Raw genomic sequence first — 27,622 nt, 5'->3', positions numbered from 1 at the left:
GTTGTGAGGAAATTGTCCAATATTTTGACATCATGGGGCTATGCACACAGATTAAATGGTTGTTTTTCCATATTGCAACATGCATTGCATAAATCATCTCACAAACTTCACTGGCTTCTTGAATCCATACCCAAGGACTAAGTCCTACTCAGTTTTTCATCTCTCTTTTTTTTCATCTCCCTTCCTACCTTGTGTTTTCTTTCTCTCTTTTCTTTTATCTCTGTCTTCCTCTCTCCTTCATCTTCTTCCTATTGAGATGCAGGGGACAAGAACAAGAGATACCCAGAGTGTTGGAAGGGACTTTTAACTCATAAGGATTTGAGGATTTATTTCAAGCAGCGAAGGAGCATGATCATACCCAAATTTCAAAAGATCATTATGCCGGCAATAAAGACAGGAGATTTTAGCAGGGCTTATGTCAGATGTGACAGTTTGATTTAGAAGTAGCATTGGCTTGCTATGGTAATTAATTGGGATGGCGAGGGTTAATGACTTCTAAGTTTCAGGCTTGGATAACTGAGTAGATGGTGGTATCACCCCTATGATAGGAAAAAGGATAGGAAACCTTTTCAAAAGAAAAGGTTTGAAAGGGAAGATGAAGAATATTAGACTTAAGAAAAAGAAACTTTGCTAATTGAAAGGCCAAAATCTGGGGGGAAGATAGAATATCCGAAACATCAGTTTTTCACTACAGTAAAGTTATGGGAGGACATTGGATGAAATTATTTATACAATGCAAACCCTGTTAGCAATAATTTAACAATAATTATTAAATGCTTTCAGTGTACCAGGTACTGTCTAAGCCCTCTTATTAATATAAGTTAACTCATTTAATCTTCTTAACAACCCTATAAGGTAGGTACTGTTCTCATTTCCATTTTACCAGCCAAGTAAACTAAGGCATATTTCAATTAACTTCCCCAAGGTCACACAGTTAATAATTGGACAAAGGCAAGATCATAAATCAAGCAGTCTAGCTCCAGCATCTGTGGTCTTAGCCATTATGTTATCCCATCTCACAAATAAATGAATTCTTTTTGCAATTTTTGTGTACACTTTATTCCCTTTTCTTCCAAAAGTAACCTGTTTGGGGGCGGTGGAGAATATCAATTTAACTGAAGATTTGGAGTTTTGGAAGTTCTGGTTAATTGAGGTTTAGCCGCAGTCTGTTCTAGAAGAGCAGTGCCAAATTACAAGGAGCTATGGAACTATGAATCCACTTTGGAGCCCCTTGTAAACTTGCAAAATACATCTAATCACAAAAAAATGCAAGGATTGGCAGAATTTCAAATCCCTGCCCTGTTGAGTTTAAAACTCTGACTGTTGTCAGGTGTGAGCTGCTATTTGTCATAGATTTTTTGGCTTCAGACAGAGGCCTTGACGTTGCAGCCCTGGGCCAGGCAGACCTTCATTGAAAAAAAGCAGCACTAGACATTTTCCCACTATTAACCTCGCCAACCCTTGCTTGTATCAGAGCCAGGTCAAACTTGTACACATGGCTTTTGAAGGTTGATTTTGAACTTCTAATTAACCATTCTCTTGAAATGCTAAGGCTCTGATTATTGTTTGGTGGAGCACTAATACCAGAATGTACCTGAATAAAAGGAAAATCTGCCATCTGCTTAGAGACTTAACTTGTCTGGAGATTTTTTTTATTCCAACTGCATCTGTAATTATGAGTTTTCTTTCACTCATTTTTCTACTGAGGCAAAACTAATCAAGCAAAGAATAAATAAAACTATGCATATTTCTACAGCATAAAATTCTTTAAGAATAGGAATTATTTGTGATTATAGACTCATTTGTTAGCACCCAGATGAGCTTCACACCCATATGGATACCATTGCCTGAGACAGGTTGTGCTAGAAGGTCAAGTGTGGGGGAAGGTCATTTGTTACATTTTTAGATATATTATCTCTAGTCCTCATATAACTCTGTAGTACGTAATTAGTGTCCTCATCTTGTTAATGAACAAATTGAGGTTTAATAAGTTTAGATTACTTGTTGAAGGTCTTTGAGCTAGTGAGCAGTAAAGCCAAGATTTGAACCCCGCTCTAGCTGTTAAAAGCATTCTTTTTGTTAAAGCATATGACGGGCCTGTTCCTACCTCATTTCACAGATAACAACAGAGTTCCACAGACTTCCCAAATATTCCAGGATAGATACTAGAATAGACTTCTTCTAAAATGTAATAGATTCTGCATATATTATAACAGACTTTCTTAATACATCACTGGGCTTACTAGAATGTAAGGGAATAGGAAGAAAAAGGAAAACATAAGCTACAATGTAGTAGGGAACAGTAAGCAGTAACACAAAAAGGGAGAGAATCCCTGGAGCAAATGATGATACCAGTGCTAGGACTGCACAAGAAAGCCTGAAGTCTGCATCACAGTTGAGGATATGAATTTGATGGGTGTGAGGAAGTTGTACCCATCTTGTTCTATCCCTGGTTTCTGGAAAAACCAATGTAATTCTTTTCTAGAGTACAGTATCCCTAATTTAGACCCTCAGTATGCAGAGGTCAAGTTCAGCAAAACATGAGCTCACATAAATAAATACATGTTTATTTAAAGAAATGAATAAAGTCAAATGCACAAGGACACAAGCCATTAGGGTAAGTCATCAGAAAAGAGAAACAAGAGATAAGCCTTATTTGCAGGGTTAAAATGGAGGAGAGGCATTAATTTCAAGTAATGATAATAAATGAAAAATACTCATTTATTTTCACTCCTCTATGGAACTCCACGTGGGTTTGGTTTGGTTTTGTTTTTAAGATATTCATTCATAGAGAGAAAGAGTAAGATTGGAAATAATAGGACCCTGGAGAGCAGATGACCATCTGTTCATTGTCTGAGCAGACCTGAAAATCGAAATCCTAAGCCAGTGCTGGCAAGCATATCTCTGCCAGAAAGGGATATATCAGACCCATATGCCATAGCAGTGTTGACTGACACACTCTTTATTTTTTGTTAATTCATCATTTCTCCTAATTCACTATCCCTTTCCTTTCTTCATTTCTATGTCTAGCTTAAACATAACACTTAAATTCAGTTGTTCTTCTACCTTTCAATCAGCCTTTAAAAAATTGCCCTTCCACCTTAACAATCTAATAAAAATCTCAACCCTGGATATATTCCACAAGAAACTTTCTTCAACACTGGACCTAAATAAACAGGTCTGCTCGAGATTGTCATGAATCAGAGCAGTTTGGCCTCTTGTAAATTTTTGACCACCAAATTCAAGTGGGCACCTTATAATCCTACTATGTTTCTCAGGCCAACTTTCTCTGCCTCTCTCAACTACTCTTTCAAACTTCTCTCCTCACACCTCCATCCTTCTCACCTCCTTGATCTCAGATTCAAACCTTACCCCAAGTGGATTGTAGCTACAAACTGCTCTCTTTGAACTGATCATTCCCATCAACGTTTAAACACCCTAAAATGCCTCTCAGCTTAAAAACACACTCCAGAAACCTTACTCCTTCTCCAGTTTATCATCCTGTTGCTCTGTAACCATTCAGGAAAAAATTCTTAAGAAATATCTCTGGTCATCTCCACTCTCTCAGCTCCGAATCCCTGACAGAACCACTCTAGTCTGGTTGTAACTTACTGTGGTCACTGGTGGCATCTCTACCAGATTAAAAAAATGATTTTTTATTTTGAAATAATTTTAGATTTAGAGAAAAATTATAGACATAATACAGAGTTCTCATATAACCTTCACCTGGCTTCCACTAATGTTGACTATATAATCTTATATAACCATAACATAATTATAGAAACTAAGAAAATAGCAGTAATAAAATATGATTAACTACACTCTAGACTTCCTTTGGATTCCACGACCTTTGTCACAAATTTCTCTATTCTGTTCCCAGATTCAATCTGTGATGGACACATTGCACTGAGTTGTTTCTCAGTCTTCTGCCTGTGAAGTTCCTCAGTCTTTCTGTCTTTTACAGCCCTGATACTTTTGAGGAACACTGGTCAGTTATTTTGAAGACTGTCTCTTAGCTTGGATTTTCCTGATGTTTCCTCATGGTTAGATTTAAGATGTGTGTTTTTGGCAGTGATGTAGTACCATGCTAAGTGCAGCCGATCCACAGTACGTAATGTTAATATGTCATCTTAAAGGTGAAGTTAACCTTCATGACCAAAGTAAAGAGTTCTGCAGTGTAATGTTACAGTGTTTCTCCTTAAAATTAATAAATATGTTGGGAAGATACTTTAAGAGTATGTAAATATCCTGTTTCTCCTCAAAGATTTGTCCACTAATTTTAGCAGCCATTGGTGGATCTTGTCTAGAGAAAAAATTATTTCTCTAGTGTTCAAATGCTGATTTTCAATTTTCCTTACTCGTACATTACTTGGAAATGATCAGCAATGATTTTTTGTCCTTTCTCTTCCATTTATTAATTTATTCATCATGTATTTACATCAGTATGGGCTCATGAATATTTATGAGTTAAAATCAAGTACTATCATTATTTATTTTGTTGCTCAAATTGTCCCATATCTGGTCATTCAGAGCTCTTTCAGACTGGCTCCTTATCCTTTAGATATGACTCCATCTTTTTTGTGAACACTTTCTTTCTAGCACAATATGTCCCAAGTTCACCTTGGTTTTTTCCCTATCTGTAATAGTGGGGATTCTGCAGAAAAACAAAAAAAATATATATGATAAATGTCATATATGTGTACTTATATATATGTGCCGTAAGGCACTTCATGCAGTTATAGAGGCAGAATTGCAAAATCTGCACTTGGCAAGCTGGAAACCCAGAAGAATGGATGGTACAGTTCCAATCCAAGTCTGAAGACCTGAGAATTAGGAGAGCCAGTAGTGTCAGTTCCAGTTTGAGACCAAGGGCAAGAGAAGATGAATGTTCCAGCTTGAGCATAGTCAGAGAGAGAATTCTCCCTTATTCAGCCTTTTAGTCTATGTAGCCTTCAACTGATTGGATGAGGCCCACTTACATTTGGAGGGCAATCTGCTTTACTCAGTCTACTGACTCAAGTGTTAATTTCATCCACAAACACTGTCATAGAAACGCCGAGAATATTTAACCAAATATCTGGGCCAGGTCAAGTTGCCACGTAAAATTAACAATCATGAGTCTATCTCTTGTCAATGTGGCACCATACATATCTTCTTAAATCATGCTTAATCTTCACTTAAAGATAATAGTTGTAACAAGGTCATAGTTCTGCCTTACATAGTACAACTATCCTGAGTACAACCAAAAACACACTGAACCCTTCCCCACAAGAGAAAGCAAAGCTTTAAGTGATGTAGTTTACTCTTGTTCTCAATATCTCATAACTTAAATACTATGATATAAAATCAACAATACTTAAATATATGATACAAAGGCAAAGCATTTTATGTTACATGATAAGTAAGGGATGGAGGAAAAGAAAGATATTTACATACATATAAATATATTCATTACAAAATAAGGAGAAAATACTCGTGACAATTTCAGTCTTTGTTACTGGAACTTGTTACTTATAACTACATTCTTCCATTACCCATTCTGTATTGCCTTTGCCTTCAGCTAGCGCCTCGGCTGGTCATGGTTCTTTACCTGGCAAAGTCTGAGGGACCAAAACCATTCCTGAAGAGCCTAGAACACTGGTAGTCCTGCCTAGGTTGGGCCCTTGTGGGTTTCCATTGACGTTAATCACAGGACACGGTAGTACCGAGAGGTGTCCTAGTGGACATCTGTATTCCACATACACTTTTCCTTACCTCCATTATGGAGTGGCAGTCGAATGTTCCCTGGGTGGTCAGGATCAGTCACACCATTCTTTCTTTGCCTATTGATTCAGAAGCACTAGGAGTCCAAAGTGGCAGGGCAGCAGTCTTAACTTCCAGCTCAGTGGAATCATTGCTGTGTCTCCTGGTGGAAGCCTTCCACCCTTTGGAACAAAAACCTTTAGGCTACCATAGCATAAGGCCACAGGAACAGGGAGCAAAAATTTTGCCAGTGGGCAACTACCTGTAATAATGAGTGGTGCCACCCCCATTTCCACCTCTTGTTTGCTGACCACATGAATCCTGGATATGACAGCAATACCATAGTGTTTTAGATGCTGATCTAGAGCATATACACCTCCTGGAAAACCTTGTTACACTCTTACAAGGTACTACCACATAGCTTACATGGAAACAGAGTCTTTTAAAACCGATTCCACCATTCTATCAAACCCATGCCTTGACTCTGCTGTTCGTTTAGGTAACCACAGTCACCTTGACTTTGGCAGTTGAATGCTGCCACTTGGCCCCTGCCACTGCAGGGTCCAGTGATTCCCATTGCATTTAGATTTTTTAATTCAGTGATCACAGTTCCCACTGTAAGTTATGGCCTACAGAAATGAGCAATCACAGGGTGCTTCAAGGATGCTGGGCTTTTTTCACAAATTTATTTCTCACAGTCATAGTGAAAGGTATGTTTTCTAGACCCTCCCAGTGTGTCATAAAGGACAAATATACTCTAACATCCCAATCTCCCTAAATCTTTGAATCCCTTCCTCTTCATTAAACCAAGGCAGGCCTGACACTTCTAAATCACTCATTGTGAACCACCTTTTTGTCTATGTTTTAGCCAACCAAACAAATGAACTGTTAGAGCCCTTCCTTTTCCCCTTACTGCAAAATTAAATGCAAACTCTCTGCTCAGTGAGTCCATCATCCTCTAACTAAATCCTTTTTATACTATATATTCTTTCACTAAGTGTATGATACGAATAAGTTATTTCAACCCTCCTTACTTCAGTTCTCTCACTTGTAAAGTAAGGAAAATGAGATAATCTTATCTCACAAGGTAGTTTTGAATGTACGGGAAACTACATGTAAAGAACATTATCATAGCCATATCATAGGCATCCATTAAATATTTATCATTTTGATTATTGCTGTTTGTCCTAGACCAAAGCTTCATAGTCATCTCTACACGAATAGCTCTAAAAATTTATATCTTCAGTTCAGACCTTAGGTCTGAGTTCCAAATATTTATTAGAACTTCTAGCTTAGCATCTTCTCCTGGATATCACAAAGGCACATCTAGTCAACATGTCCAAAGTCACTGTCTTTCTTTTTGCCCCAGACATCAGCCTCTTCCAGGTTTCTTAATCCACATAGACATGGCACCCCATCCTGCCAGTTTTGCTATGCAGGAATTTAGGAGGTATCAGTTGAGTGTTGTTCTCCATTCAACCCATAGTTGTCTATATCCAGCTCATTACCCCATCTTGTTTGTTGTACTCCTTGAACATTTCATTCATTCAGCCACTTATCTCTCTTGCCATGGCCACTGTCCCAAATCAGGCTTCCATAATCTTTTTCCTGGACCATTTCTATATCCTATAAAGTGGTCTACCTGATCCACTCTTTATTTCTCTAAAGTATTCTCTAACATACCGGTAGAGTGATTTTTTACAAAATTACTTCCTTGCTTTATACCAGAGGTCAACAGAGTTTTTCTGTGCAATGCTGGGTAGTACACATGTAAGTGTGTTTCAACTGCTTAAACTCTTCCGTTGTAGCAAGGAAGCAGCCATAGCCAAAGTATAATGAGCAGCTGTGTTTTAATACAATTTTATTTACAAAAACAGGTTGTGGGACCAATCTGGTTTATGAAAAAGGAAAAATTTGAAACCAGTGGTATCTTGGATACTGAAATAACAGACACCAACCAAGACACCAATTTTAAAGGACACTGGGAGATGGAGGGAAAAGTATTCAGCATTGCTGCCACCTGGTGTACCTGCCTACACGGGGCTGAAGCCACAGTTTGTAATATGCATAAAGCCACCAAGATGCCAGGACATGGAGAATCAGAGGTTAGGTGTAGATAAAATACATACATACTCAAGAAATAGAGAGGGGGCAGTCCTGCATGCAGCATTTACAATCTGAATGTTTCTTCTACAGAGGTTTGTCAATTATTGTACACTGAATCTACAGCTATTTATTTATGGTTTACTACATATTTAAATTTTGTTATCAACACTATTCGTTCAAATGTACTCAGAAACAAACATGCATGTTAAAAAATTTAGTGCTTAATCGCTATTTCCCAAGGAAGTTGATACCAAACATGTAACTTGCATGAAATGTCAATATTTGTCATTTATTATGGGACATAGTGATTCCATGTGTGACATGAACATTGAAAAAACAAAACTTCTGAATCAGTAGCAGTATCTAAAATTTAATAATAATAAAAACAAAAATAAAAGCTAGGCAAAATGGAGACAGTTTAACAAGTGCACTTGGAGAAGGTGCAGGTTAGTGTCACTCCATGAAGCATGAGTTTTTATTTAGTTAACCTGACTATGCTTCTAAATTTATAAAATGAACTTTCAATTTCAATTGTTCTTTTTCAAGTTTCAAAGTGAAGTAATAGTTTTTTATTGACTCTACCAGAAAAATCTCTTTTTAGGTGATGCAGTCCCCTTAGATATTTCAAGAATCTCCAAGATGCTTCAACAGAAAAATCAGTTGATTCTCATAATGGTTTGATATTTTCATTCAGTTCATAGAATCAAAGTAAAGCTTTTGGGAATAATTTGCCAAAACTGAAACATAGGGCATTATTGTGATCGCTATTGTAAATTACAGTGAAAATCTAATGCTAACAATGAAATAATTTGATTTTGTATTAATATGCAAATTTAGATTTTGGCAGAGCACAGCTTAATCTTCAAGAATAGAAATATATTTGGCACTAGCTATAAAGTATACAAAATCCTTACTTATAAATAACTTAAAAAATATAATTACTAGTGAAACGGCCAATGAAAAGTTAAGCTATAGGTGTCAAAATCTTAAATATCTTTATATAAACACAGGGTGGAACACAGTTAAATACCATCGTTTTTTGAAATACAGCTGATATTGATGACAGTACAAAAGAAAACATAAAACTTCAGTGTGGCAGTACAGAATTTCTCTTTGTTGCCCATTCTCAACCATACTTTAGAAATGTTTATGATTATTCTATAATAATACTGAACTATTTTTTAAATGTTTTCTGAATTTTTATTATATTTTTTAATCAGAAGTCATTAATCAAAATAATAAATGGACCTCTGGCCCTACATATGAAGGAATAATTTATTAATTATCCTCCGATGAAAAATAAAAGAATACCAGAAAAACATACATATGAAACACTGTTTTGTACATCAGACAACAGACAGTGATCCCAGCAGGAAGCAAGTAAGGAATGAGAAGCAAAAAAATGAGACCTACAATTGCCCAAGCTTACTGATGAGAGGCAGTTTACAGGCTGAGACACAGGGAAAGAGAAACCAAAGAGAGTGCAGTCATTTTTCTGAGTTGAAGCTAAAGTGGGCAGAGTTTGGGCAGAATGGAATGACTAGAATTTATGGGGCAGAATAATTGAGACGAAGTTGCTTTACTGAGAAAGAGCTTCATGTATCTGTACAGGAATTTCCTTAAACCTTTGTTTTACTTATCTTTACATGCATGAGGTGAATCTCTACAAAGCTGGGGAATTAATCAATAGGTAACAGTAGATTTAACAATTCAAGGAGTTCACACAGAATGAAGAACAGTTTGCATTCCCACTAGCCAGAGTGGAGAGACTTCGTAATACACAAGGAATCATGTAGAGACATCAAAATGGTTTTTATCTTAGTTGCAGGGCTAAATTAGCCTTAAACTAAAGCCTGCTCTGGAGCCACTCTAACAGAGTACAAGCAAGGCTCCAAAGGATCATACCGATTGTAAGTAACTTAACTGCATTCTGAAACAGAAGTCCAACACTTTCAAAGAGCACAACAAATTCAGCAACTAAAAATGTTCAAATTAACAATGTCAGACATCCAAATGAAAATTACCAGGCATGCAATGAAGTAGGGAAATATGACCTAGAGTTACAAGACAAATGAATGAACATAAACTGACTCAGAAATGCAAGCTATGATGGAATTAGCAGTCAAGAATGTTAAATAGTTACTTTCAATGTGAAGAAGAAATTGCAAGCCTAAATGTGAAGGGAAATGAAAAACCTAAAAAACATGCAAATGGAAATTTTAGAGATGAAAAATGCTACATTTGAAATAAATTCTACACCCTGGAAGGATTAATGGTAGATTATATGCTACAGAAGACAAAACAAAAAGAAACAAAAAACCTAGTGGGAGGTTAAGAAATAACAGAAACTATCAAAAGTGAAAAATAGTGTATCAGTGATATATTGGACAACATCAGTCTAACATACCTATAACTGGAGTCCCAGAAAAGGAGGCAATGGGGAAGTATTTGAAGAAATAATAGAAAAAGGTTTTATAAATTTGATGAAAACTACAAATCCAAAGATCCAAGAAAATCTCAAGCAGAATAAACACAACTAAAATCACACTGAGGAACATCTAATTCAATATTAAAGGAAGCCAGAGACAAGAAAAATTATATTACATACAGAGAAACAGATTTAGATGATAAGATTAAGATAAGAAATACTTTGTATCTCTAAAGTATTACATTAAGTGAAAGAAGCCAGATATTAAATACTGTAGTATATGGTTTCATTTACATAAAATTAAAGAGAAGGCAAAAGTACAGTGGCAGAATTTCCAAGTGTCAGGGGCCAAGAAGGAGGGCAAGAAATTGATCCACAGGGCCAAAAGGAATTTTTGGAGTGAAGAAATATTCTATATTTTGATTGTTGTAGTGGTTATATGGCTGCACACGTTTGTCAAGATGCATTGTAACTTGCTCTTAAAACAGGTAAATTTATTGACTGTAAACTACACCTCAATGAAATAAATAAGAAATAGTCATGAAATGAAGCAAAAGTATCAGCTTTTGAAGTTTTTAATGAATTGCAATTACAGGAAATAATGTTTACAAAAATGGAAACATTGAAGTTGATCCCTACAGAAGCAAAGGAATAAATAAATAAATTGAAGGATAAGCACTCAAACCATGCACAGGATTTGATTTTGAAAGTCTTCAACTGGGCTTTCAAAGATGTCTATTTGTTAGAAATTTGATAAAGTCCTATTTTTAGCTGGATAAAATTTATGTTCTGGAATGGAATGATATTGAGATGTCATCTGATTTTGCAGCATCTAAATTTAGTAAATAAAATTTTGAAGAGCCATAAAGGAGAAAACTTTTTTGATAAGTTTGGCTTATATAAAATGTTTGCCAAAGAAAGTTACTCTGAAAGGAAGAAAAAGACAATAGTCATGAAAATATTTGCATAAAATAGTTACTTATTTCAATATTTTAAAAATTGGAAGTGAAAATTTTCCACATTTAGTAGAAATTGCTCTGAGCTTACCAGATAGCACCCCACTTGTAGAAACAATATTCATCAACCAAAAATGTTAAAGTCTTTTGAGGATGAATTAAAGATATAGTTTCAAATTTGTTAGCCATAAAATTCCTCTTTGAAGAAGATGGCATGTGATTATATGAATAAAGTCTAAAATACTTAGACCATAATGAAACAAAAAGTACATTCTTCATAAAAAGTAACAATGATATTGTCAGTGAGAGATATGAGAGATATGGCCACAAGATTGAATACCATATGTAAATATTTACAACAATCATAATTGTATTTGCATTATTTTCTAATGTTCAGATAATAATATAAAGTCGTTGGTTATTGTGCTTTAGCGTGCATGCAATATGCTATTTTTATTTTTTTATAATGCATTTTAGTTGTGAAAATAACCTTTAAATAGGACTGTTTATAGGTCCAATGATAAAAATAATTTGTTGATCAATAAATGAACATTTCCATAACATACACTTCTTATTTATTTGTAGGCTCATTTTACTTTTAACCTCAAAGTTGCTGCAACTTGGATGAAAAATACCTGGTCAAATTATTTAAATACCAATTTTCAATACATTTTCATTTTTGCATATATCAGTGCTTTGGATCCAATAAAATTCTCCATTTAGCTAAAAATTGTATCTTTAAGAAGTACTAGAAGGCTCTGAGCTCTTGAGGACCCAGGAGCTTTGGCCTCTTGGAAGTCCCAGGTGTTAATAATCTCTGAGCTGGAGGGGACAGGAAGGAGTATAGGTCAGTGCCAGCTTCTTTTCCTGTGAGATATGGTCTGTGATGACTAAAGGCAATATCATTCACATGGCAAGAACAAACCTGAGAAGCGACTGGAAAGCTTCCAAAATGATGATGGAGGGGGGAGATATCTGGGGTCAGGAGATTTTCAGAGTGTCAAACGACTTTGGTTGGAAAAACTTTTGGTAGATGGGTTATTTCTAACACAGACCTTCATATGTCAACAATAGCCTAATTTTCCAAATTGCTCAGTACAAGAACAATCTGGTTTATACTGAAGTTTGATTATATAGGAACTGCAGTCTGTCCTCTCATGGCCCCTGTCTGACCCAATGACACTCCATCTATTGGTCTCCATCTCTAAGTCTTGACTGTATCCCCTTATCTAGTTTTTACCTTTATTTTAAACTGATTATTTGGTTTACCTTTATAAGACAAAACAGAAATGCATAAAAATACTGAAAAGTCAAAAAGAGAAGTACTGAAAATCAGGAAGGTGAACATAGTGAGAAAAACAAGGAAGGATAGAGCATATGACCGAAGGGAGTGTGCATGTTTAGTGTTAATGGAAAACTCTCTTTTCCCAGTTTTATTGCCTTAGGAGAGCAGTCCAGTGTGGCTGATTACTAATACTTTACTTTATGGATAGCAGCTCCTGAAAACTCCAGCAGTAAACCTTGGTTCGTTTCTCTTATGTGCTGATGGTGGTATTATTCCAATACTAGCAAATATGATTTTCCTGCACAAATGTTCCTAAAAAAAACACCTACCTATCATGTGAAATATAACCCATAAGTTGTGGAGTTTAAATTGGCTACATATTGCACAGTCTGTATAGACCCACTTCTATTTTAATTATTTTCCCTTACAAATAGAGATAGTGGTCTATAAATGCATTATTAATTTAAAATGTTTCCCTGTTTTTATAGGCTTTGCCAGAGGCCATATTGAATATAAATTTGGGGGTTATTTCTGAGTCAGGAACCTCATACATTTGGATAAAAGTCAAACTTCTAACATCTAATCTTAACTTAGGATATTTTACATACATTAAATTTTCATCAAGAAAGTCTCAGCTACTTAAATTCTTTCTTACTAACATACATAAAGGCTAAACTTTCAAGGGTCATTGTCAGTCATAATGCGGAAAAATTGTTATTAAGGGTTCATACCTCTGATTCTGTTTGGAGAGTAAGAACGATTGTTTTGTCTATGACCAAGAGCTCTCTTGTTCAGGAAAAAATACGATGCTTGAAAATTAAAGCCCTTGGTTGCTCTAGATTGTCATATATCTAAAAGTAAATGTTTGCTGACCTCTTCAAGAGTTCATAGGCTCACAGAAAAGTAAGGTTTTCTGCCATAACAAATTTATTCTAAAATCCAAGAGTGATACATAATATGAGATCAGAAGAATCACAATCATTAAGAATTAAAGCAAGAAGAGACTTTTCATTATTATCCAGCCTACCTCTACCATGTTACAAATGTGGCAGTTGTGCCCCAGCATAATCCAAATGACTTCCCTGGAACTAGTAGGGAATCTCCAACCCAGAAATATTGACTTTTAGTTCATGCCTCCATTTTCAATGGCCTTTTTATTCATACTCTTCAGTGAGCCCTTGTCTCCAGTTGTATAATATCTTCATCAATAATTTAACCTAGTAGCCAAGTGTTTGCAGTAGTATAAGTTTATGAGAAATGAAGAACAGAAAGAAAGAGTCTGAACGTGGTTGTCTCACTTGGTGCAATAAATCCATATCATAAAGGATCAACTGAGTCACATACATAAAGAATGAGGATAACTTATTACCAAACATGATTTAGTTGGTGAAGTATGTGTATATGTAAGTGTGTGTGTGTATAATTCTTTTCAATATGCATAATTATTTTAAGTTGGGATTTTCATAAAATGAGTCTATTTTTATATTTTTCTATGTAGTGGATGGAGGATATAGAAGAACTACATAAAGGAGGACAGCAGAGTACAGAGTAAGAGACATTTTAGAGTCAGGCAGCTCTGGGTGAGGATTTCAGCTCCTCTGCTTGATAGCCATGTGACCCTAGAAAAAATTACCTAACATTACCTACATAGTTGTCATGAGGATTAAGTGAAATTATAGATTATAAATGTGAAAACACTTAGCATGGTCCTTGGCACATATTAGGAGCTCAATAATGTTAGTGTCTCTTTCAGATAATGTTTATAACATAATTTAACCCATAAACAACCAGCCACCTGTTGTTTCTCAGAGGCCCCCTATGAGTCACTCTAGAGAAAAAGGAATTGGTGTCATCCAGCACCACCAGCATTGTAAATGTTATGAGCTAAAATAATGCTTAATTACACCATTTTGTGAAATTCATTACAACTGAATACACTTAGAGAATATGGCATTTCCAGCTTGGGTAAGATTATAATGATACTGTGATCCAGAGAAATTAGGGTCTTGGAATGGAACTGTCAATTCAGGTTATCTTTCCAGGTTGAGAGTAGCAGGGGGCACTAAAGAATAAGCCAAGATGCCTTCCCACTGTCTCCCTCCTAAGCATCCCCTCTTTAGTCCTCTTTAGCCCATCCCTCATTTCTATTCTGTCACTTCCTTTTAATTTAGGTATCATCATTCCCTGCCTAGACTTCTGTCAAGATGTGAAATTGGTTTTCTACCAGCGATCTCATCACCTTCCAGTCCATCAGCCATGATCTTTCCAGAGGGATCTTTTAAAAACTGAAACCTGTTTCTCTGCCTCTTCTGCTTAAAATGGCCCTTCACGCCCACAGTGGAAGTCCAAGATCATTAGCATATTTTTCAAGATTGTGTGTTAATTAGCCCTTGCATCCCACATCCATCTCGTTCATCACACCCCAGACTTTTCATATGTTCCAGTTGTGCCTAGCAGTGGACTTTGTACCCCAATAAGCCACAGTCTCCAGGATCTGCACTTTGGTGTGCTGTTTCCTCTTCTAGGAATACCTCATCACCACTGCCCCCTCCCTTCCAGCTTGACTGACTTCTGATGGTCATTCAAATACTTGGTCAGGTGTTATTTTTTCTGCCAAGTCTTCTCTCGCTTTCCCATCAACATAAGTTCTACTTATTTCCTCCTAGGATCACATGGGCCTTTTCCACACAGAATTTCATTAAGTGGAAGAGCCGTCTCAGCTAGACCATGAATTTCTCATTGTCAGGGAAGCATCTTTCTTTCCTCAACATCTGGCACAGCCTAACTGTCAGATATGTTAGTCGGTGGGTTCATTCACAGTTGAAATTATTATCATTCAGCCCAAATGAAAAGTTTTATGATTCTCAAACTTTGGTCAGAATAGGTGATCACAGCAAGTAAAGTAGTCGTGCACAGCCTTGTCAGAAGGCCCTGTTGGCATGGGGACTGGATAGGGAGACTGGGTCTCTGCCCCTCACATGACATCTGGTCCTTTGTAACGCAGTAAGATAAGAAAAGGCCAATCATGAAATGTTAGTTATTTGCTTTGATGTAGAGTTTATTTGAAGTAGATTTGAGGCCATCCACCTGTTTTGAGAAGCAGAATACAGTGCTGGAGAGCCTTCTCAACGTGATAGCTGGGTCTGTGGTAGAGCTGGGTCCAGAACCTAGTTCTTCTCAATACAGTATTCATCCATTCCCCTTCTCTGTTCTCATGGAACTTTTTTTAGAAGTAAGCAAACTGCATGCCAACTTCCCACTTAATTGGTAAGTCCGCAGACATGGTTCTGACCTGGTAAGCCATAGTCAGCACCTCGGGAGATTCTCCTCCTTTGATTTGGGGCCACTCAACACTTCACAGAAAATAGCTTAGGGGCTGCAAGAAGGCCATCAGTTGTGCTCTTTCATGCTTACTCCACTGACATGTTCTCATGAAATAATCTCCTATTTTCCTCTCATTCTCCTTCCCTGCCTCAAATAAAAAAGAAACATCCATATGACATATGGAAGGGTTCCAACGTCAGCCAGTACATATATTAAAGTTTTAAATCAATTATTGTTCTAGCATACACCCTGGGGTTGAGAAAGAAAGAACATCCAGGACTAACAAGCCTGATTGTTCTGGCAAAGTTGCCATTCAATTCATGCTGGCATTTCTGGGCTTTTCTTTTTCTTTAATATTCCAACCTCATTCTTTTAAAAAAAGTGAAAGACTCAAGTAGAAGTTTTTAATGTTACTATTTCATTCAGTTTCTCCATGAGACTTCTACCTCCCAATCTCTTGAGTGTTTCCCAGAGGGCACAATGCTCAGAGTTTGCTTACTTAGTTGAAGCGACAGCTGTCTGTCTGACAGTGAGTTCATTAGACCATGATTATTCCTCACTTCATTACCTTTTGAGCAAGGGAGAATCAGGCTTGGGAATATGAGCACTTCACAACTGGGTATTCTTAGATTGAGAAACAGACTTAATCATTAGAGTTAAATAACCAAATTACAACTGTATATAATATGGTGAATTTTAACTACTCTGAGTTGGACCTATACAAGTATTTTGATTAATACTCCCTTGTTAAAATTTGCATTTTAAAGCATGATGCATATTTTTCTAGGCAAGTACTGGAAGTCGGTAAGGATGGTGAGTGTGCCAAGGGGCTGTGCTCTGTCTGGGGCTCAGCTGCAAGAGGAGACAGAGACTGTTTCTGCCCTGGCCTCCCTCACAGTGGATGTGGAACAGCCCTTTGCTCGAGAAGACAGCAGGTATGGATTGAACGTGGGGGAATCATTAAGGTCAGTAACATCCAGGCACATCATTAGCATTCGTGAGCCTCTCTCCAGGCTTTCCCTCTCCTTTCTCCTCCGCTTCCACCACCTGTCTTCTCCAAAGCCACAGATGCCATTGCACAGGTTGAAGACTGTCAAGAATTCATTTGTTTCATTCTGCATGGGAAACACAGAACTACAGTGTGTGGCTGCAGTTCACAGAGAAATAGAGGGGATGAGATACATGGTGAAAAACACTCTCCTTATTGGATAATTTAGTGCAGATCATTATGGAAAGAGCTGCTTATAGGCTTAACTTCTTTCCTTAGTTATCTCTATTTTTCCAGATGTCCTTTTTCTTTCTATCATCATTTTGAAATTACCAATATGACAAAGGGGACAAAGGAGAGCAGTAGATGGAGCTATGGTTAGGCTGTTAGATAACCTAAATACATTCAAGCTCCTTGAGGCAAATGACTGGGTCAAAATGGAAGTTGCCTCCAAAGGGGACAGAAGTGTGGGGAAAGGAATATGTGGACTTGAGTCTGATTTTATTTTATGAAAAGGATTTCTATTAGTGTTCATGTGAATATAGCTTTCAGGGGAGAAAAATTAAGGTTAACCTAAGATTGGGTTTGCACCTTCCTCTTTTAAGAAGCAGTTCTTAAAAGGCTGGGCTTACGTGTTTTGGTGGCCATCACCCTACCCTATTGATGATGCTACATTCAGGAGTTCTTTTCCGTCTCCTGTGACCAAATCCACTTAAATGTACATACATTAACATTGGCGCTTTCTGTGGTTGACTTCAAAGTCACATTTCCTAAATTTTAAAATGAATAAGGTAAGGCTTTGCTTAAGCTCTGCCAGCTTGGGCTTTTAAATGGCTTCCGTGAAGGAAATCAGACTCCCTCCATCAATAACATCACCATTAATTACACAGCTCCTGCTACTAGTACATAAATTGGCAATTTTCCCAAGAATGCACAACTTGAACAGTTTTCGCTTTTTTGCTTTTACTGGATATTCAGAGTTTAATGGATTTAACATCTTGCTTTGGTCATGAGCAGGAGATACATTGAATAGGAGATTTCATTTTTATGGAAATACTTTTTTTTACCATAACCACTTAAAGAGCAGATTACCAGTAAGAAAAAAAGCTGTGCAGTACTGTAGTAGAAGACATCTTCATATGGGCATTCAGAGGATAAGGGAAAACTCATTTTACATCTTTGATAATATGAACTAACCCCCTGCTGTTCCCAGCTAAGAACCGAACCAAGTTCATAATTCAAAGGTGTTGCAGTTATTCCCAAGGCCAAGGACAGTTAGTTGTCTGTCATCTGTGGGCTATAAAACTGAGGAAACTAACATCTGTTAGTGTTGGATATAAAAGAAAGAAAGCAATTCTTTAGAATTCATTTAATATAGAGAGACAAAGCTAAATTCCAATCTGAGCGAAATGAATTATGTAATTTTGTCCATTAAATTACAGAGCTTAAAATAGGAATAATAAGTCATGTTATGGGCCTCAAGTAATATAAAAGTCTCTGCACTTTGGCAAGAATTGGCTCTGTAAACATGCTTGTTTTTCCTCAGGTAAACAGTGTACTTCATTCCTGATAATCTATAGAGACTTAAGCCTGGCTTCAGTTCACAGTAATTTTTAAGCTTCATGTGATAGCAAAGAAAGAATGGGCAGGGGAATATGCATACTCTGATGTACAGGGAAACAGCTGAAGCTTGTGGCTGGGATTTGTGGTGATCAGATTTGGACAGACTGTATCTATTTTGATTGGTATTTCTTGTGGGAAGAAAAATGGTTTTGCTTGAAAAATTTTCTATGGCTTTGAACTCACTTCTTTAGCAGAGGAAAAGAAAAATTCTTTTAGAATTGGTTTCTACACTTGAGAGAGTCAGAGAGAGTGAAGCCTGGGAAGCCACAGAGCATTTATTCTTTCCGGGGGAATGCCATTAGAGTTGTTCCCCTACTCAGCACAGGACAGATGACCTTGAGACTGAGATAAGGAGAGACAGAAGTGTTCTGGGGCCTTTGTTGTGAATGCAATGCCTAAGTACACAGGAAATAGAAAAATCAGAAAATCAGAACTAACTGGGTGGAAAGGGTGAAGGCGAGATGCTTTTCATAGGAGATTCTTGCCGGTAACTTTGGAGGATATGTTGGTGTTTGGAGCAAAATGATTCATTTTGTACTAAGATTTTGGGTAAAGCAGCTCTTTTCCTGGCCAACTCATATCTGACTCACTTACCACTAGTGAATAAGGGATAAAATGCTCCTGGCAAGGAACCACTGTAAGTACTTTTTGTTCATTTTTCTTGGATTTGGGGTGGGGGCAGATGACAACACAGCAAAAACAGTCATTTCATTTTCATAACTCATTAATGGACCATGAAGGATAAATTTTTAGAAAAAGATTGGTATGTGGAGATTCATTTTGGGAATGACTGACTAAAATACAGTTTTCAAAACATGATTTTCACATGGCCAAGGACTTGAGCAGGAAAGAAATGATCAAAAAAGCAAAAATCAAAACAAAACAACAAAACCTAAGTCTGGGCCAGAGTGTGTGCAAAGAAGATTACATTCAAAGAATATTAAAGAAATAGGTCTGGTCACATAGAGCTTATCATTTGGAAGAAAGAACTGTGATCTTAGTTTTTTTCTTATTTACTAGGAGACTGTACCTTTAAAAGATTATAGTTTACAGTGGTTGGATGTCTGTTACAAATGCTTCTGCTTTGAAAAGTCACTGCAGTATTCAGGTTTATTCTTGGATACCAGTTCAAGCTATGCTAAAAAAAGAAAAAGTTCTCTTTGGCAACCAAGACTTCAGGATGATCAGCTATTAAGTTATTGGGAATACATTTATACTCTAGAATTCCTGACTGTCTCTCTCTTCTTTTTAATCAAAATAAAAACTGATTTTCAAATAACAGTTTGACCTGCTGATTTTAGTGTGAATCATGTCAGATTTTCTTAGTACAATCTTGTCTGGTTTTTGTTTAATCATTTCATGTTCAACTTTTGGCAAATTTCTCATGAATGAGTTTCAAGTCATTGTATAATACAGAAGCATGAGAAAATATATGATTCCAAGTATGGCTATTTTGATTTTTGAGTATTATCCATGAGTATTAAAAAGTATAATAATAACCTGGAAAACCCCAGATATCCTCTGTCTTAGTTTTGAATGTCCTGTTGGTAGGGCCAAGGATATTGACAACCCCATTCTCCTATTTCTGAAGATTTATAAGGAAATATAGACCACCATTAAATACACATTCATGTCTAATGTATTTAGAAGCACAACTCTTGTTTTCCATCCTCTGGGGTTGTGTCTCCAGCTTCTAGAAGCTAAATGTTGCACAGATTATGCACACTTCTGATTTTTCTCAATGATAAAATTATTTTGAGCACTGTTTACCTAGCCAGGCAAATATTCCAATATAAATTTTATTCTTAATTTTTATCCAGTGTCGGCAAAACCTTAGTTGAAAAGTAGACTGAGATTTGGATGCTCCTGGTAAAAGGAAACAGTCTGTTCCCTCTTTATGTGACTTAGAATATTAGTGCCCAATTATGTATTCAAGGTTCCATTCTGAATTCCTTATAAAGAAGTATTTAATATGGAAAAATAAACACAGTTGGCAAAAAGCATAAGTTAAATGAGATGCATGATAACTTTAGCTTCCCATCATCTCATCTTCCTCTCCACTCCTTCACTCCTATCTTCTTACCAAGACAGGGGAAGATTAGAGCATGACCCTAGAATTAGCTTGCATAGGTTCAAATTCCATCTCCAAATTAATAATTGCATGATCAGAGACAAGAAACTTATCTCTCTGGGATTTATTTCCCTTATCTTTCCAATGAAGGGAAAATTTCATTGGGTTTTGAGGATGAAATGAGACAATACATATTAAGACCTTAACATAATGCTTGACACATAGTACTCAATAAAGGTTGGTTTTTATTATCTATCATTTTTCTTCTTCCTTAATTTACTGTATTTTTCCCTCCCTTAATACATTGTTCATCATCTAGTGATCTATAATGTTAGAATATAGAGGCTGTACCTGGGCATCTATATGTTTAATTGTTCATAGGTTAAATCAGTAATGTAATCATTAAAAACGAGATTGACAAGTAATCACTAACCAATAAATTGATTCAGTTAACTAATCTGTAGTTAGCTGATTTAAGAACTTCCACAATGCCTAATATAGTGTAGGTATAAACAAATACTGGATGGATGGATGCAAAGACAGAAGAAAAAATCATTGTTAAAATGATAACATGTTTTGTAGTATCCTCATCTCTTCTCATCTCTCTGTTTACTAATCTCTCATCTCTATGTGCTAAATTCTGAAGGAACAAATGTTTTTATACTTTCTTTAAAGTTTTCAAACTATATATTTTACATTTATTTTCTTTCACAGTACTAATGAACAAATGTTCATTTTCAGATATGTCAGCTAACCAGAATTCATAGCACTTAAACCATAGATGGATCAACTAAAGAAACATGAAGGGTTGGCAGGGAGGCAGAATGTCTGTTTGAACAAAGAAAAGAATTGTCTTCAGGGGGGACAAAATATGGGAGATAATGCTGACAGATTATAGGATCACCCTCCAATATGCAGAATGAACTGAGAGAGCACCCAGTTCATTCATTCTTTAAGTGCTTTCTGACTGTTTCCTATGTGTCAGACAATGTGTGGAAAGCCAGGGTCACAAAGCTTCTTAGCAGTCCTCACAATGTCGCATAGTTGGAGATTATATTCATTTTCTGTTGCTATCTTTAAAAAGCGCTGTAAACTTAGTAGCTTGAAGTGACAAAAAAAAAAGACAGAAAGCTGACACAGGTCTCTGGGATAAAATCAAGAAGTTTTCAGGGCCTGGTTCCTCTCTAGAGGCTTTAGGAGAGAATCTGTTTCTTTGCCTTTTCCAGCTTCTAGAGGCTGCCTGCATTCCTTGGCTCATGACCCCCTTCCTCTCTGGTCAAAGCCAGCAACTTTACATTTCTCTGACCTTTCTACACTCATCACATCTCTCTACAACTGAAGGGAAAAAGCTGGGAAAACTGGCTTACAAGCCAGGAAAGATTCTCTGCTTTTAAAGACTCATTGGATTAAAGAAACAGCTCTTAATTTCATTGATTTTTTTTCCTGTTGTTTTTTTTCAGTCTCATTTATTTCCACTCTCATCTGTATTATTTCCTTCCTTCTAACTTTGGACTTTGTTCTTCTTTTTCTAGTTCCTTTAGGTGTTAGTTTACATTGTTTGAGGTTTTCCTTGTTTCTTGAAGTACACCTGTCTCATTACAAACTTCCCTCTTAGAACTGCTTTTGCTGCATCCCAAAGATTTTGAGCCATGTGTCTCTGTCTTCATTGGTCTCCAGGTACTTTTTATTTCCTTTGCTTTCTTCACGGACCCATTGGTTGTGTAGTGCTTATTGTTGAGCCTCCACAAGCTTGTTTTTTCCAGTTTCTTTTCTTGAAATAGATTTCCAGTTTCATTCCATTGCTGTTGGAAAAGATGCTTGATACGATTTTAGTTTTCTTAAATTTATTGAGACTTGTTTTGTGGCCTAACATGTGATCCCTCCTGGAGAATGTCCTATGTGCACTTTAAAAGAATGTGCATTCTGCTGTTTGGGGATGGAATGTTCTATATGATGAGATTATACCCATCAGAATAATTTAGGTTAATTTCTCCCTCTCAAAGTCCTTAATTTTAATCACATCAACAAAGGCAATTTTGCTCCCAGGAATTAGGATGTGGACAGCTTTGGGGGCTGCTATTCTTCCTCCCACAGGATCAGATATAAAAAATCAACTATAATAAATGACAAGTCATTTGATAGATTAAACTGCAGAATAAAAGACTGAACACAGGTCAAGAACTGGGGAGTAAATCATTGACACAGGGTGGAAGATACTGAGCAAGCCATCTATAATTTTTTAGCTGCTACTGTGAGCAGACAGCCCAAAAGTACCTTCATCTCTCATCCAAACTCGTATATAATACTTTCCTTACTAGTTTCCATACCCATTTTTGCCTCCTTCCTAATTCATTTTCTGTACAGAAATGAGGGAGCTCTTAAAGCAAAACAAAAAACAACTGGAGAGCAAAACCAGCCATGCTTCTGCCTGAAACCATTCGATGCCTTTCCATTTCCATTAGCTTAAGACCATCATTCTTAACAGGACCCATAAGCCCTGCATGATCAGGCACTCATCTTCATTTTATGTCTTATTTCTGGCAGTTTTCCTCTTTATTTTCTGATTTGGGTTCCAACAGGACCTTGTTTCATTTTTTTAAACCAAGGTATACTTGTATATAATAATATGCACAAAAGATTTTTATTTATTCCATACTCATATAAGATTGAGAACATTTTCATCACCCAGAAGTTATACTTCTTCTTAATCAATGCCACTCCTTCCAGAGGTAACCCCTTTTTTTGTTGTTTTCACACTGTGGAATTGTTTTACCAGTTCTTGAATTTCCTTTAAAGAGAACCATGCAATACATACTGCTGCTTTTGTGGCTTCGTTTACTCCACTAAGCACAGTGGTTTTGAGATCTATCCAATTAGTAATTTGTTCATTTTTATTATGGTATATAAGCACACCCAAATTTATTTATTCATGTACCTGTGGATGGGTGTTTGGCTTATTTCCCATTTGAGCTGTTGATTTATTTTTCTGATTTTTTTATTGAGACATAATGGACATGTAACATATCACTTCGGGTGTACAATATAACAATTCAATATTTGTATATATTGTGAACTGATCACAGTGAGTCTAGTTAACATCCATCATGGCACACTGTTGTAAACTATTTTTTCTCATGTTGAGAACTTTTTAAGATTTACTCTCTTAACTTGCAGAAATGAAATACAGTATTTTAACTATAGTCACCATGTTATACATTACATCCCCAGGACTTAAAAAATAAGTCAGTTTGTACCTTTTGAACACCTTCAACCATTTTGCTCAGTCCCCGTCTTTCCTTCCCCGTGCCCACCTCTGGCAATCTGTTCTCCCTATCTATAAGTTTAGGGGTTTTAAGATTTCACAAATAAATGAGATCGTATGATATTTGTCTTTCCCTGTCTGATTTATTTCACTTAACATAATGCCCTCAAGGTCCATCTGTGTTGTTACAAATGGCAAGATTCATTTTTTTGGCTGAATAACATTCCATTGTACCACGTTTTCTTTATCCACTTACCAATTGATGGGCATTTAGGTGGCTTCCATGTCTTAGTTATTGTAAATAACGCTGCAGTGAACATAGAGCTGTGTACATGTTTTTGAGTTAGTGTTTTCATTTCCTTCAATAAATACCCAGAATTGGAATTGCTGGATCATATCATTTTTAACTTTTTGAGGAACTTCCATACCATTTTCTATAGTGGCTGTACCAAATTATATCCCCACCAATAATGCATGAGGGTTCTCTTGCCTCCTCATCCTCATCATGTCTTATAATTTCTTGTCTTTTTGATAATAGCCATTCCAACTGGTGTGAAGTGATATCTCACTGTGCTTTTGATTTACATGTTCCTGATGATGAATGATGTTGAGCTCCTTCTCATGTACCCTTTGGCCATATTTCTATCTTCTTTGGAAAAAAACATCTACTCATATTCTCTGCCATTTGGGACTATTATGAATAAAGCTGCTGTGAAATTTTGTTATTATTGTGGCAAAAAAAAGCATATAACATTATCCATCTGAGCCATATTTAAGTGTATAATACAGTAGTACACTTACAGTAGTAATAACTACTGTGCCTATTGTTTTGCAGCATATCTATAGAACTTTCTCATCTTGCAAAACTGAAACTGTATACCTATTAAACAACTTCCGTTTTTCCCCTCTCCCCAGTTCCAGGCAACCACCATTCTACTTACTGTTTTTAAGAATTTGACTGCTTTAGATATATTATATGAGTGGAATAATGTAGTATTTGCCTTTTGTGACTGGCTTATTTGCTTTACTTAGCATAATGTTCTCAAGATTCATCCATGTTGTAGCATATGGCAATGTTTCCATTATTTATGGCTGAATAATATTCCATTGTTTGTATATACCACAATTTTCTTTATCCACTCATCTGTCACTGGACATTTAGGTTGCCTCCACCCCTTGGCTATTGTAAAAATGCTTCAGTGAACATGAGTATGCAATTATCTCCTCAAGAACCTGTTCTCAGTTCTTTTGGAAATATACCCAGAAGTGGAATTACTGGATCATATGGTAATCCAATTTTTAATTTTTTGAGGAACCTAGGTTTCTATGAAATTTTTGTACAAATTTTTATTTTACAAGCACAAGCAACTTAGTTTTCTTTCTTCGCTATCTACCTAGAAGTGAAATTACCAAGTTAAAGCAAAGCCGTATGTTTTACTTTGTAAGAAACATCCAAACTGCTTTCCAAAATGAGTGTGCCATTTTTCATTTCCACTAACAATGAGTGACAGTTCCAATTGCTTCATATCCTCACCTACACTTTGTATAATCAGTTTTTACAATTTTGGCATTTCTAGTGAGTGTGTAATGATATCTCATTATGGTTTCTTATTGTCTCCAAAGAGCTATATTCGTGTCCACATCAGGCCTTCTTGGCACATACCCTCCCCTCTGTTTGGAATACTTATCATGTCTTCCTTGTCTTCTCATTGACTCTTACTAGCCTCACCATTCTCTTCCACTTAAACTTTAGATGTCAGATCAAATATTACTTTGTCTTCTTAGAGAACATTAACTGACCATCAATCCCCAAAATTAGATCAGGTCCCTCTGTTACACTTTCTCATGTGTCCACTATACTTCAAGTACCTAGAACAATCAGATGTATAATAGACACTCAGTAATAATTTCCTGAGTCAATGAAAAACTCATTAAGCTCTCCAGTGCCAGTATTGGTGGACATGTGGGGCTTTGGAGTCTCACAGCTGTGGGAAGATAAACAAAGGCAGTCATGCTGGAAATATATTTACTACCATTTAGTATACACAAAACATTATGACATAGTCATCCTGTTCCTGGGAGTATATACTAAAGACATCCTCATCTTGGGTCTTTAAAGTATGTGCACTAGGAATTTCACTAAAGCTTTCTTCATGGTGGTCAGAGAGCGGGAGTCAAAACGGGAGCTCATTCTTGGGATAACGAATGGGAGGATGTGGTGAATGTACACCATGGAGATGCCGTGCACAGCTTGGCAGCCACAGACTAGATAAAGACAACTGTGTGGATAGATCTAATACATAGAGTACTGAGGTAGGGAGTCAGCAACAGAAATGATACATGTGTATACAAAAGTTAAAAAACACATAAAGTAAAAATATGTAGCCACAAAACAGTAATATATAGTTTGAAGAACAGCCTATGGACAGAATAATGTATGTAAAGGCATTAGGTTTCCTGTCTAGGAGAGGAGGAAGTAAGATATAGGGATTAAACTAAATGAGCAAAAGAAGAGAAAATGTGTTTTAGTAAATAATTTACATTTATATAAATTAACAAATACTGTTCCAAAAACACATAGGAAATGAGGTATCCATTTAAGGGAAAATAGAAAATTTTTATTAATTATTAACTAAATTATTAATTCAAGTATAAATTGCTGGACCAAACTGATCTTTCCCTTAATACATGAAATCTTTGTCCTTCACTGACAGAATCCTCAGCATTCAATGTAAAGTCAGCTTGTTATAGTAGAAGTTTATGTCTCAATGAGTTAAACTATTATATAAAATTTATGTATGGATGTTTTATTTTATACTTATTCTTAACCTTACTGTATCTTCTTCTCATCTAATTGCAAGTGGAATTAAATTCAAATATTTCAAGATTGCATCTAGTCCTTTCCCCATCCCTTTCCACAAGTGTTTTTGTTAATCAAAGTAAACCTGGTGGGAGCCCTAGGTGATGGAAGTGGGGTCCCCCACACTTCCAGAGCATCACATTTCACTCTTTTGCCAAAAAGCAGCCATTAAAGAGTTGCTCCTCACCAGTTTACTATCTAAATGTTCCATGAAGATGATTTCTTTAGAAAATCATCTTTAAAAAAAATATGTATGCATATAAAATGGTTATATAGGAACAGAGATTAAGTAAAGATAACATCATCTCCACTGAGAGCTATAGATATGAGAAGAAATATACTATAAATTATGTAATGGAAGATAGAAATAATACAGTCATTCTGTAATTGTTTAATACTTTACAGGGTATAAAGCATGTTCTTTTAAAGTACTCATTGGGTTCTCACAACCCTGAGGGCAGGTCAGAGATTATTTTTCCATTTTATTTTTTATTTTATTTTATTTTTTTATTTTGGTATCATTAATTTACAATTACATGAAGGACATTATGTTTACTAGGCTCCCCCCATCACCAAGTCCCTCCCACATCCCCGTTCACAGTCACTGTCCATCAAAATACTAAGATGCTGTAAAATCACTACTTGTCACCAGTTCACAGTAACTGTCCTTCAACATAGTAAGATGCTGTAAGATCACTACTTGTCTTTTCTGTGTTGCACAGCCCTCCCCGTGCCCCTCCAACACTATACATGCTAATCGTAATGCCCCCTTTCTTTTCTTCCTGTGCTTATCCCTCCCTTCCCACCAGTCCTCCCCAGCCCCTTTCCCTTTGGTAACTACAGTCCCTTCTTGGGTTCTGTGCTTGTGCTGCTGTTTTGTTCCTTCACTTTTCTTTTGTTCTTATACTCCACATATGAGTGAAATCAATAGGTGCTTGTCTTTCTCCTCCTGGCTTATTTCACTGAGCATAATACCC

The 27,622-nt window shown here is 36.3% G+C and overlaps 1 protein-coding gene and 1 long non-coding RNA gene across 5 annotated transcripts in view; one reads left to right on the top strand and one right to left on the bottom strand.

Annotated features, from left to right (window-relative positions):
- The window catches only part of LOC140849898 (uncharacterized), a 187,943-nt gene that overhangs the window by 70,290 nt on the left and 90,031 nt on the right, over positions 1 to 27,622 (bottom strand). The gene's annotated exons all lie outside the window — the stretch shown is intronic.
- Positions 1 to 27,622, top strand: part of HDAC9 (histone deacetylase 9) — a 938,800-nt gene that overhangs the window by 895,552 nt on the left and 15,626 nt on the right. Inside the window, exon 28 of one of the 2 annotated variants that reach the window (XM_073238726.1) lies at positions 16,629 to 16,806. In XM_073238726.1, coding sequence (XP_073094827.1) covers positions 16,629 to 16,806 — 178 coding nt within the window. The remainder of the gene's footprint in view (positions 1 to 16,628; positions 16,807 to 27,622) is intronic. The other variant, XM_073238727.1, reaches the window with a different exon arrangement.

This window comes from Manis javanica, chromosome 6, assembly GCF_040802235.1.
Source record: "Manis javanica isolate MJ-LG chromosome 6, MJ_LKY, whole genome shotgun sequence".
NCBI lineage: Eukaryota > Metazoa > Chordata > Mammalia > Pholidota > Manidae > Manis > Manis javanica.
This window is presented reverse-complemented; position numbering and strand designations above follow the sequence as displayed.